This window comes from Sceloporus occidentalis, unplaced genomic scaffold (assembly GCF_023333645.1).
Source record: "Sceloporus occidentalis isolate IW3139 unplaced genomic scaffold, rSceOcc1.0.p SCAF_8, whole genome shotgun sequence".
NCBI classification, from domain to species: domain Eukaryota; kingdom Metazoa; phylum Chordata; class Lepidosauria; order Squamata; family Phrynosomatidae; genus Sceloporus; species Sceloporus occidentalis.
The window spans coordinates 28,337,304-28,350,086 of record NW_028316988.1 but is presented as its reverse complement, the minus strand read 5'-3'; the positions used below and the strand labels follow the sequence as shown (position 1 = coordinate 28,350,086).

General features: G+C 43.9%; 1 protein-coding gene across 3 annotated transcripts in view; it reads right to left on the bottom strand.

Moving 5' to 3' along the window:
• LOC149308439 (CUGBP Elav-like family member 5) overlaps positions 1–12,783 on the bottom strand; it is a 45,158-nt gene that overhangs the window by 9,006 nt on the left and 23,369 nt on the right. For 2 of the 3 annotated variants that reach the window (XM_089535799.1, XM_089535801.1), the window contains exons 4-12: positions 10,907–11,035; positions 10,629–10,708; positions 8,864–9,010; positions 4,610–4,751; positions 3,376–3,525; positions 2,387–2,449; positions 1,986–2,078; positions 1,055–1,198; positions 509–672 (exon numbers count right to left, since the gene is read on the bottom strand). In XM_089535799.1, the coding sequence (XP_089391925.1) occupies positions 545–672; positions 1,055–1,198; positions 1,986–2,078; positions 2,387–2,449; positions 3,376–3,525; positions 4,610–4,751; positions 8,864–9,010; positions 10,629–10,708; positions 10,907–11,035 (1,076 nt within the window). In that variant the 3' untranslated portion in view covers positions 509–544. The remainder of the gene's footprint in view (positions 1–508; positions 673–1,054; positions 1,199–1,985; positions 2,079–2,386; positions 2,450–3,375; positions 3,526–4,609; positions 4,752–8,863; positions 9,011–10,628; positions 10,709–10,906; positions 11,036–12,783) is intronic. The other variant, XM_089535800.1, reaches the window with a different exon arrangement.

The following is a 12,783-nucleotide window of genomic DNA, read 5'->3' as shown; positions in this document are numbered from 1 at the left end:
GAAAACCCTAGGAGAGGGTAGCTGTAAGTCAAAGTCAATTCAAAGGCATATAAAAATGATATTTTGTAGTCTGATATCCCTCCTGTTGCTCATTTCAGACCTTGGCTGATAAATATTCCATCACTTCTAGCATGGAAGAAATAGGTTGAGTCCAAGAGACTAGAAAATAGGTCATACAATCCTAGAGTTGGAAGGGACCCCAAAGGGCCATCCAACCCAACCCCATTGTGCCGTGCAGGAAGACACCATCCAAGCACACCCTATATTGGGGAAAAGGTGGGATATAAGAAAATATAATAATAATAATAATAATAATAATAATAATAATAATAGATGACCATACGACTTTGGTTCAAAGGCCTCCAAAGAGGCTCTGGCCTCCACAAAAGGAAAATAGCCACAGATTGCTGCATAACCACCCTACTTTCTGCCACTTGGCAAAACCGACCTGAACCATTGGCAGAATGCAGGAAAGAGAATGAAAAAAGGAAAATAGATGCAGATATACCCTGGGTCCCTCGGCCAATGCAACCTGCACACCTGGTCAGTAAGGGTGACCGGTGTCCTTGGGCCGCTTCAGCTGGACTTTCAACCGTTTCATGCCAATCTGGAACCCGTTCATTGCCTGGATGGCCGTCTGGGCACTGGAGGGGTTGTCAAAACTGACAAAACCTACGAGAGAGAAAGAAAGAGAGAGAAAGAAAGAAGGAGATCGGGAGAGACGATCAGGTGCTCTTTAACGTGAGCCAGTTAGCACTATGATTCCACTTTAACTACCGTGGCAACATGTAGGATGGAGCTAGGGAGTTAAGTTGGTGTCAAACTATGTTCTCCAGTATAGATGCACCAGAGAGGATTTCTGCACCAAAATGTTGTTATCTGCACACAGAAAAAATCCCAAACTGTGAAGTCCCAAACTCAGTCCAGGAATATCCTTGTCAGGGCTTCCCGACGCTAAATAAACCCATTTTCCAACCATTTTGGGGGGAATATTCTTTCCTTCCCGAATATAAACACACGACAGTGACCTTCTTCTACGGAATTTCTCGCTCACCGAAACATTTGCTCTGGTTCGTAGCTCGGTCCATGAATACTTTGGAGGAAATGATGTTCCCAAAGGGCAGGAACATTTGCATCAGCTCGTTGTCCCCGAATTCTTGTGGGAGGTGGTAGATAAAGAGATTGCATCCTTCCGGACCTGCGGGTTAGAGGGACAGGACAGTATAGCGGTTAGAGCTGAGAATATAATGTCCGAGAAAGAGAAGATCGAGACAGACAGACTATTGCTGAACCTTTGAAAGTTTGCTCCAGATATGGTAGCCCAAATTCATTCTCTCTTTCTCTGTAATGGTAGGTTTGTATCATGGGGAAAGGACCTTTGGTGAAGTACTACAACACTGGGAGCTCAAGGTTGAAATCCTGGGATTGGTAGCTTTGCAAGGTACCCAAGTGGTAGGCATTTCAGAGGTGGCGAGGCCAAAGCCCAAAGCCCAAAGCGATGGTGCCTAAATGTGGCAACATATTTTGTCTTAAATATAAAGTCGGTTGACACCTGGCATGAAAGCAGTCCATATGAAAAGGCTCAAAGGGTCTTAGTAGACTAGAAACAAAATATGAGCCAGAAGTGTGACGCACCGGCCAAAACGGCCAATGCGATTCTAGGCTGCATTCATAGGAGTATGGTGCCCGGATTGAGGGAAGCAATAGTGTTGCTCTGTTCCGCTTCGGTGAGAACTCACCCAAAGACCTCCGGACTTACCAAAAACAACATTCTGAGCTTCATGGGAAGCAGGCAGGATCATAGAAGGTGGCTATGTCTCCGTAGCCAGATGTGAAATGTTGACATGAATGCTCAGATCGGTTGGGAGCCCTTGACCTGAAACGGGTTCTCCATCCTTGTTCTACAAGATGACAAGCCACCCAACTGAGGTCCTCTCCTTTCCGCCCCTTCCTTTCTCCGCAATTGAGTCAGGACCCAGACTTACCCTCTCGCTGCTGTTGCTGCTGCTGCTGAATAATCGGAAGCGGCTGAGGAATGGCCTGAGCTACTGGGGTGATGGTCGTGGCCGGGTAGACAGCTGCAAAAAGGAGACAACAAAAGCGGATCCGCTGGAGCCGTTGCACTGCCAACTCAGAAAGCCGCGACTTCAAATCCCACCATGAATATCCTATTCACTAAGTTGGAGCTGAGAGGTATTGCAACTATACTATACTGTACTGTAGTTTAATTAGACAGTTGCAACGTTTGTTGGTCAGTTCTGGCCATGAAAGATGCCAGACTGGATCTAGAGTTTGCTTAACAAAGGTTTTTGAGTTTTTACTACTGAGCCCAAGTTCCTGAACTTCGGTGTCCTGCTGGATGCGACAATGACTCTGGCAAAGGTACCTGCATATTGCTGGACTCCGGTGAAGGCAGGATGGAGCGTCTCTCCGACGGACGGGTTCTGGGCTAAAGTGAGAAAAGGATGCTTTCTTAAGGAATGGAAGGTTTGAGTAGTTAAAGACGGAGTAAAAGAAGAAGAAGGAGTGATCCTATGAGCTGAAGGAATTAGAAGAAGTCCCCCTTCCAAATCCCAGTCTGGAGCAAATGGCCCTTTCACACTGTACAATTACGGCGCTGTGATTCCACTTCAGCTGCAATGGCTGCATCCTTGGGAATCCTGGACTTTGTAGTTTGGGGAGATACTACAGCTCCCTGGCATCCCAAAGTTTTGTTTGTTGCTGTGTGCCTTCAAGTCGTTTTCGATTTATGGCGGCCCGAAGGCAAACTGATCATGGGCTTTTCTTGGCAAGATTGGTTCAGAGGAGGTTTGCCTTGGCCTTTCCCAGGGCTGAGAGAGTGTGACTTGCCCAAGTGGGTTTCATGGCCGAGCGGGGACTTACACTTACAGATAAATTGGTGTGCGATCCGAATCAATAGATCGATTTGACAGCGGAGCATGGTTCCCACTACATTTGCCCCCATCGCACTTTTCCCCTCTAAAATAATCCACTTGTGGTTCATATTCATGCATGAATCGGTTCAAAATGGACCCGCAAATTTAAATCGATTCCGATCCGCGCCTGGTACACACTTGCGCGGAATCGATTGATCAGAAAAGACACGGAAAACATCAGCGTCAAAAAGACGCGGGTCAAATGGGTCTGGCGCATGGCCCCCCCTCTCGGAATCGCTTTGGTGATTCGGTTTAAGTGGAAACCAGGGCCGTTTGAACAGGTTCAAAATGATTTGTGATCCGGTTTAAAAGGTAGTGGGAACGAGGCCTCAATATGCAGCTATAGCACTTTACGGGAAGCGTTTAGTTGCCCCGGCACAGGATTCGGAGAACTGTAGCCGGGAGAAAAATATCTCAGTGGAAATCCTTCCCGTCTTACCTGTGCAGGGCACAAGCCCATTTGCATAAACCGCCTCCAAGGTGGGATGATGGTTGGTGGGGATGGGGACCACTCCGGCAAAGCTGTTGGTGATGGGTGTCACCAGCCCCGGAACGGCAGTGGTGCCCAACAGGGAGGGCGAATGTAAACCTAAGGCAAGATAGGGGGGGAAAGGAAAGCAGATGTCGATGTTAGTATTGCAGCTATGTCTCCCTCCCTGCCAAACAAACCCAAGCAAGCGGCTCCCATGTCAGTGGGGCAGTGAATCCGTTCCACATTTTGAATTGGTCACATCCACTTTGGGGCCATTTTCATGCCCCCGCTAAAAATGTCCGCTAATACTTTTCAATTTCTGGTCACTTTCTGTTCTCCAAACAGGATCAAGTGTCACTTCTTGTTGTTAAAAAAAGGACCCCCTGGGACCTAAAAGTGCCCTCTTGGGGATAGAAACCAAACTAATGATTTACATCCTTTGTATATTCGATTAACTGTATTGACTATTTTGTTTTATTTTGCATCATGTCTCTGTGTGGGTATTTATTTATTTTTAAATTGCATTTTACTATTGTATTTTAGTATGTTATATCACTGCAATAGTTAGAAATGTTTTATTGTAACTGTTTGTATATGGATGGCACTAAATCTTAATAATAATAATAATAATAATAATAATAATATAGCCGTGTTAGTCTGTAGAATCAGTCTGTAGAGAGATCTTGTAGCACCTTTGAGACTCATTGAAATAAAGAGGTTGGCAGCATGAGCTTTCATAGACTTCAGTCTACTTCCCAAGATGCATTTAATAATAACAATAACAGTTATTACTACCACCAATACTACTACTAATAATAATAATAGAATTAATACTATCAGGATGGAGCTATTGATGGTCAACGTCTGATAGATATTGACCACAGAGTTACGCTGGAGGAGCTACAAAGACCTAGGAGAGTATTCTCTCTAGGAATCTCTAGGTCTTTCGGTGCAACTTTAAGTTAAAGTTGACCATAGAGTTGCACCGGAGGACCCAGATATTCCTAGAGAGAACATATTAATCAAATCCGTGAATAATCAAATCCGCAAATATCAAAGCCGCAAATACGGAAGGATAAGTGTAATAACATTAGGATGGAGCAATACAGCACTCTAAAGTGGTGTCAAACTGCATCATTTCTACAGTGTAGATGCACCGTGAGTCACACAACCACTTAGCATCCCGGCACAAGATACACACCTGACGTTTGTGTGATCGGAGTGGTGGGCAGGCTGTTTAAGCTGACGGTGCCGATCTGCTGGATGTGGCACGGCGAGAAGGTGAGCGTCGGGCTGACAAAGTTGCCATGCGACGCCGACAGGACCGTTTGCTGCTGCATCAACTGCAAAAGACCAACCAAGCCACTTGGATACTATACAAAGGGGTGAATTTAACCTCTGGCCGCCGATCCCAAACCCAGTCAAAACTGGAACACTTCTTTTAAAAAAGTAAGTAATCGTACCTAATATTGTTATATTTGCACATTATCATCATTTCCTAACCAGTTTCCATTGCACTCCCCATAGTTCTCCTTGCTGCTTCATTACCAAGATTCATTGCAATCATCTATTACTGGAGACCACTCCTTATCTACTTTCTCTAAATCTTTCTGTCCATTTCTTCCATCTCTATAAGTCTCATAAGCCACCTCTGCTCCATTTTCCAGCACTGGAAGAGATCTTTTTGGTTGCAAGAACCGAGATATGTAGAAGTGCAAAATAGGGAGGCGTTGGTGAGTGCATTTGGGGATGGCATCCAGAAATGAAATGGAGCATGTTGGAAGAAAACATGGCTGACTGACCGGAGCACCATAGATTGGCAATGACTTTTTGGGTTGGTCTTTGCAAGTTCATGGATAGGATCCTTGGTTGTCGGTGAGGACAATATGAGTGGAAAGGAAAAAACTATGTGCATGAAAAGATTATATATTATACAATTATATATAATATAATTATTTTTAATGCAGTTATATATAATATGTAACTACATATTCTATTATACATTCATATATATATATATATATATATATATAGTTGGAGTGTGCCTTCAAGTCGTTTCCATCTTATGGCGACCCTAAGGCAACCCTATCAAGGCGTTTTCTTGGCAAGCGTTGTTCACAGAAGGTTTGCTACTGCTTTGCTCTGAGGCTGAGAGAGTGTGACTCACCCAAGGTCACCCAATGGGTTTCATGGCCAAGTAGGAATCGAACCTTGGTCTCCAGAGTCATAGTCCAGCACTGAAACCACTATGCCACACTGGCTCTCTATAACACACATACACACACAATTTTTTATATATCTATACCTATAATATATATGCCTGCCTGCATATATAAGTATGTTTACACACACACACACACACACATTTATATATATATATATATGCTGTATTATCATTGCAATATAACAATGAGGTGTTATGTTAATATAGTAATATAATGTAATAATGATTGTATGGTGTAACAGATATTTTAAATTACATTCATTTTATTATATTTTTAATCATGATAGATAGATAGATAGATAGATAGATGATAGATAGATAGATAGATAAATATTATATAATATGGAATAATATAGCTTCCATGTATAACACTATAATGTATATCATATGTATTATACTATTATATATATATATATATATATATTAAAAATATAATAAAGTAAATGTAATTTAAAATATCTGTTATATTTATAAATGTATAAATATAAATAAAATAAATAATAAAATATAATATATAGTCTGTGTGTGTGTGTGTGTATATGTATGTATATATGTAATATATATATATATATATATATATATATATATATATTGCATATATTATGATATAGTATAATTATTCTTTTCTTTTCATACACTACTAGGATTCTACATTTTACAATCGGGAATAAAATCAAACCCAGTGGAAATCTCCTCTAGAGACAGGACCGCTGCAAGCCAAAGATGATACTTGTCATAAGTAATCTTGAACAAAGAGGAAATTAATTCCACATGCATGCTTCCATGCGCACTCCCTGTAACATAAATCCATAAGCCTAGCTACTCCATCCTCGTTGCCCTGTTTCTCTTTCTTGTTGTTCCCTCTCTGCCTGGAGAGTTGATGCTCCGAAGGTCGATGTTCACTTGCCTAAGTCTGCTATCCAAGGGTCAAAAGGATGTCTTGCGGAGGAAGAAAAAGAAGGGGAAGAGCATCGCCTTCTGCAGCATTTCCCTGCCCCTTCTCTTACTCTTGGGACCCTGTTCCTTTCTCCATCCCCGCCAGCCACCGTCGCATATCGCAGATAGGAACAGCACATGGGAAACGTGTGAAAATGTGCGCGGAGGTGGAGGAGAGAACTAGCACCGGAATGGCATCATCCGCCAAGGGACAACACCCATTCTGCTGATTTTGCTTTCCATCAACATTTGCATAGAGAATTTGGGAGCCAGCATGGAGTAGTGGTTTGAGAGATGGACTATATCCCTGGAGACCAGGGTTCGAATCACGGCTTGGTCATGAAAACCCACTGGGCGCCCTTGGGCAAGTCACACTCTCTCAGCCTCAGGGGAGGGCAAGGGTAAACCTCCTCTGAACAAATCTTGCCAAAATAACCCCATGATAGGGTCAGCCTTAGGGTCGCCATAAGTCGGAAATGACTTGGAGGCACTCAACAACAACAACAACAACAACAACAACAACAACAGAGAAGATATAAGCCTTGGGCCAATGCAGCACAATGGTTGGAGCTTTGGACTAAGTCTTGGAAAATCCTCATGTGAGATTCACCTCAACCTGGCCTACTTCACAGGGTTGTTGTGAAGATAAACAGAGGTGGAACCTTAAAGATCCTTAGAACATGAGTTGGCAAATGTGGAAACTAGATAAAGGTTGCATCTGCACTGCGGAAATAATCCAGTTTGACACCGCCTTAACTGCCTTGACTCAATGTTACAGAGTTCTGGGATTTGTAGTTTTGTGACAAATCTACCCTTCTCTGTCAGAGCGCTCTGGTGGCGCCACAACAAACTACAAATCCCAGGATTCCATAGCATGGAGCCATGGCAGTTAAATTGGTGTCAAGTTGTGATAATTCTGCAGTGCAGATGCAGCCTAAATCTTCCTTTCTCATCTCCCTAAGGCTAGGTGGAAATGTATTTTAGGGGCAAACACATACAAAAAGGTGAATTCTGGAACAGAATGCATACAAAAGCACATGTTCCAGGATACAGCATGCCAACATGCACATATCAGGATAAAAGGCATATACGAAGGTGCATGCTATGGTAAACAGTGTGGAAAAAATGCATGTTTTAAGGTAAGCAGCTAAAGATAAGACACACAAAATGAATTGGGGCAGTGGTTTGAGCATTGGATTACAGCTTTGGAGACCAAAACTCAGCCATGAAACCCATTGGGTGCCCTTGGTCAAGTCACACTCTCTCAGCCTCAGAGGATGGCAATGGCAAACCCCCTCTGAAGAAACTTGCCAAGAAAACCCCATGACAGGTTTGCCTTAGGGTTGCCATTAGTCAGAAATGACTTGAAGCCACACAACCGCAATGCTAAGGATAGAAGGCCTAAATACCACGAGGGCATTGTGTCACAAATAGAAACTCTGCTCTCCCAATGAAAATTTCCTTTGTTCCCCAAATTTCTAGCATTGCAATAACTTAGGACATAAGTGGAGCTTTTGCAAACAGAGCGTAGGCATCCAAAGAAAAAGGGCAGGCATATCCTAAAGGCACCAGGTCCCATCTGATTTTGGAAGCTAATGCTAAATGACCCCAAACACACAGGTTTTTCCCCCCTTTGGTACCTAAAAACTTAAAACCTCAACATTTAGAAATGTGATTTAGGCACCTGAAGAAAAGGGGGAAGGCAAGTGCTCCAGGGAATGCAAACACAGCAAAGAGAAGAGTTTTTGATATAGATTGCTTGCAGTGTCTCACTCTTTGCAAAGCAAGAAACCTGGAGATTGAAGCTTTATGGAGAGTGAGAGGCTGAAAACTGTTCACAGCTAGAACTCTTATATTTACTGAATTCCTGTATTTGTATTTCTTTTGACTTTAGGTCACTTATCAACTGATGCCAGCTTCGTGGGGTTTTCTTAGGCAGGGAAGACTCAGAGGTGATTTCACCAGTTCCTTCTTCTGAAATACAGCCTGGTATTCATTGATGGTCTCCCATCCAAGTACCAACCAGGGCTGACCCTGCTTAGCTTCCACAATCAGATGGGATCTGGTGCCTTTAGGGTATCCCTGACCCATCTTGTTGCATTTTGTTGCATATCCACACTCTTTTTTTTTGCAAAACCTCCACTGAGGTCTTTAACGCAATGCTAGAAGTTGGAAGGAAAATGTTATTGTGGGAGCAGAATTCCTGTTTGGGATGCAATGCCTTCCCCTTGCTCCCTTCTAACTACACATCTGTCTCCCTCCTTCCCCGTCCCAGGTCACTCCGGCAAGACTCACCGCCTGAGCGTAGGCGCTGTACGGGCTGAACGGCAAGGCGAAGGACGGCGTGAGGATTCCCAGCTGCCCCACCATCTGTTGCATCCGGCGCAGCGTCCGCTCTTTGTCGGTGTCGGCAAATTTCACCACAAGGCTGGAGGAGGCACCCTGAGCAGAGAAGGAGAAGAGAAAGAGGAGAAAGCGAGGGATTGGGTGGGGATGGAAATGTGGGAGAAAGGGGACAGAGAGCAGTCAGAAGAGCTTTACGACTACCAATAGCAGCATTTGTATCACAAGTGCTATGGCCAGCAGTAGTACTTATAGTAAGATATCAAAGGTACTGAACTAAGAAGGAGATTTAAAGGACCTCTTGAAGGTACTGGACCAAGGGGGAGATTTAAAGGGGCTCTTCAAGGTTCTGGACCAAGAGGGAAATTCAAAGGAGCTCTCCAAGGTGTTGGACCAAGAAGGAGAGTTAAAGGTTGCTTTCCAAGACATTGACCCAAGAAGGAGATTCAAAAGAGCTCTCCAAGGTGTTGGACCAAGAAGGATATTTAAAGGTTGTTTTCCAAGGTGCTGGACCAAAAGGGAGATTTAAAGGATCTCCAAGGTATTTGAACAAGAGGGAGATTTAAATGCACTCTCCAAGGTATAGGACCAAGAGGGAGATTTAAAGGTTGTTTTCCAAGGTTCTAGACCAAAACAGAGATTTAAAGGCACTCTCCAAGGTGCTGGACCAAGAGGGAGATTTAAAGGAGCTTTCCTTGGTACTGGACCAAGAAAGAGTTTTGAAGATGCTCTCCAGGGTTCTGAACCAAGATTGAATGGGGCTCTTCAAGTCGTTGTGTCTATTTGCAATGTAGAGTCCATTAAAGCCCAGATTAAAATCTAGATCCACCATCCCACTGACATGGAGGCCACCAGGGGCCACTGCTAGCCATTGCATCTAGCAAACATTAGTGCAGTATTCATCCTGTTACTACTAATAGTACTGGTATTATCAACCTTATTGCTACTAATTTTATCGGTAGTATTCCCACTATTACTACCAACACCACAGGTCATATCCACACTATTCCTGCTACTAAGACTAGTAGTATGCACAGTACTGTTAACAACAGTAGTTGTACTACTTGCAGTATTAGTCGTTGCACTCTCAGCACTAGCAGTGTGACTACTAATAAAAGTAGTATAGCCAACACTACTGTATTCCAAAGGTTTATATCCCAACTTTCCTCCACAATGGGATTCAAGGCAGAAATAAGCTTGGCCTGAACAGTTGGGATGCAATTGAACCTCTTGTTCCCTAGAAGGAGCAAGTGAGGCACTTTAAATATAATGTTATATATATACAATTAAAACATTGGGATGTGCAAAGATCTCAGGTCTTCCAAATACGGGCTGCGGAGGGTGCAATTTCCACAACCTGGTGCAGAAAACTGCATTGCAAATGTCTTTGAATTTATAACCAGTGCACAATGTTTTTCCAATAAGGCAAAAGGTGGGGACTCAAAAGGAAATCAATATCCTGCCTCCATATCTGTCTTTCATTCACTTGCTATGGTTTGTCCTTTCATCATCCATCAAGATCATCCCTCTCCGCCAAAGACATCGTTTTAAACCCCAAAGCATCCGCAGTCCAACTTTTTCACTGTTCGCCTCTGACCGATTTCTGCTCTCTCTAGGCGAGGGGCTAGTTTTGATGCTGAATTAAATCTTGGAGAATCTCTCTTTCCCTCTCAAATACACAAACACACCACAAAAGCAGAGTAGAAGTCTTACTCACAGGCATAGTTTGGCTGCCGTGGAGGGCATGGATCGCTGCCTGGGCCTCCGTATGAGAGGAGAATTTGACAAAAGCACACCCTGGAGGATATCGGGGTTGAGAGAGAAAGAAAGAAGGATGGAAGGAGACAAAAGAAAAGGAGCAATGAGAATATAGTTTGATTTGCAAGGGATCGGGTTGCTTTGGCAAACCGCCTGGGTTTGCCACGTTGACAAGGAGAGGAAAAATGGGCACAGAGTCGCTGCCAGCCAGGGACGGATGGAAAGGAGGAGACTGACCTTTGCTGTTGCCGTCCGGCCCTCTCAACACCGTGCATTCATCGATGACCCCAAAGGGTTCGAAGAGACGGAGGATGTCTTCTTCAGACTGCTGCTTGTTCAACATGCCCACAAAAAGTTTCCTGTCTCCTAAAAGGAATCAACCATAACACAGAAAAATCAACTTTCTGGGAATTTATCTCAAGACTTAGGCAAAATATGTACAGGGGTGATCCCAGAAAAGGCAGCGTAGTTCAGCAGTTAGAGTCTTGGACTGGCATCCAACAGATTTAGGATCAGTTGTGCATTCAGCAGCGAAACTCATTTTTCCACACTCAGCCTGACCTACCTTGCAGGGCAGGTCAGGCTCCGCTGTGAAATAAAGCAGAGCCAAGGGCATCACTGGAGGAAAGGTAGGACAGAGGTGCAGCAAACAGACCAAGGGAACTTGAGAACAACAGTAAAAATATGAAGGTAGAGTGGGCCTTGGCATCTGCTGGGTTTGCTTCCAGGACCCTCATGGATACAAAAATCCGTGGATGCTCAAGTTCCATTGCAACACTAAAGTAAAGTGGTGTCCCTTATACAAAATGGCAAAATCAAGCTTTGCTTTTTGGAATTTAGATATTTTCCTGGACATTTTCAAGCTGGGGATACTTCAGTCCGTGGATAAAGAATCCGTGGAGATACAGGGCTGACTGTATTATCATTTTGGAAGGGTTCTTAGGGGTCTGTTCATGATCCTAAATCTCCTTCATCTTCTAAGCCTGAGAGAGTGTGACTTGCCCAGCGTCACCCAGTGGGTTTCAAGACCAAGCTAGTGAAACACGGATAGTTATACCCAGTCTCTTTCTCTGTTTCTCTCCTTCCCTCCCCCTTCATCTATCTATCTGTCTGGTTTTGTGGTCCTTCAGTTACAAGCTACTCATTACATCCCTTCGCTGAATCCAGCTCATAAACCTTCATGCTGACTTGTAGCAATTTCACAGCACAACGGAAAGCTTTGCAAGTCCTGAACCTTGCAAGACCTCCTCTAAGTTGCACAAACAAAGAACAAACCTGCATGTCTACGGCTTGTCTTTTCTTTTACTTTGGAATGGGGATGACTTTTAAAAAAGGATGAATTATAAACTGCAAGAAAGCCAGAGGTAAGCAGAGTTTCTGGATTTGGGGACCATTTCTAGACAACTGCCAAGGTGGTATTTTCTACCTCTGAAAGTCAGGGTTGGCAAAGGGATTTCAGAGGGGATGGTCTTTGCCCTGGCATATAACAGGGGACATGGCAAAGGCTGGGAATGTGTTGAGAGGCAGCTTCTGTGGCGCGCCGTGGGATGCGTCCTTATTGTAAGCGACAAGATCGGAAGACCTGGCTGGGAAAGGGATGCCGATTGAACGTGACGTGTGTCAGGAGGAATCGCAAAAGGGGCGCGAGCGGCTGGGAAGGGCAGTGACCTGGAAATACAGATATGTTTTGCTTTGTGCATGTGTCTGTGTGTGTGTAAGGGATTTATGAGCTGCAAAGGCAAAGTATCTCCCCAGAAGCAAATTCTGCAAGAGGATTGCTACTGTGGTTTTCACTTGCAGTTTTCACTTGCAGAATCATAGAATTGGAAGAGACCCCAAGGGTCACCCACTCCAACCCCATTCTGCCATGCAGGAACTCACAATCAAAGCACCCCCAAAAGATGGCCATCCAGCCTCTGTTTACAAACATCCAAAGAAGGAGAACCCACCAACCTCTTAGGGACTATCGTCCACATTCAGGAAGTTCTTCCAAATGTTTAGGTGGAATCTCTTTTCCTGAATCTATTGCTCTGGGTCCAATTCGCTGGAGCAGCAGAAAACAAGCTTGCTCCCTCCTCAATATGACATCCCTTCAAATATTTAAACAGGGCTAT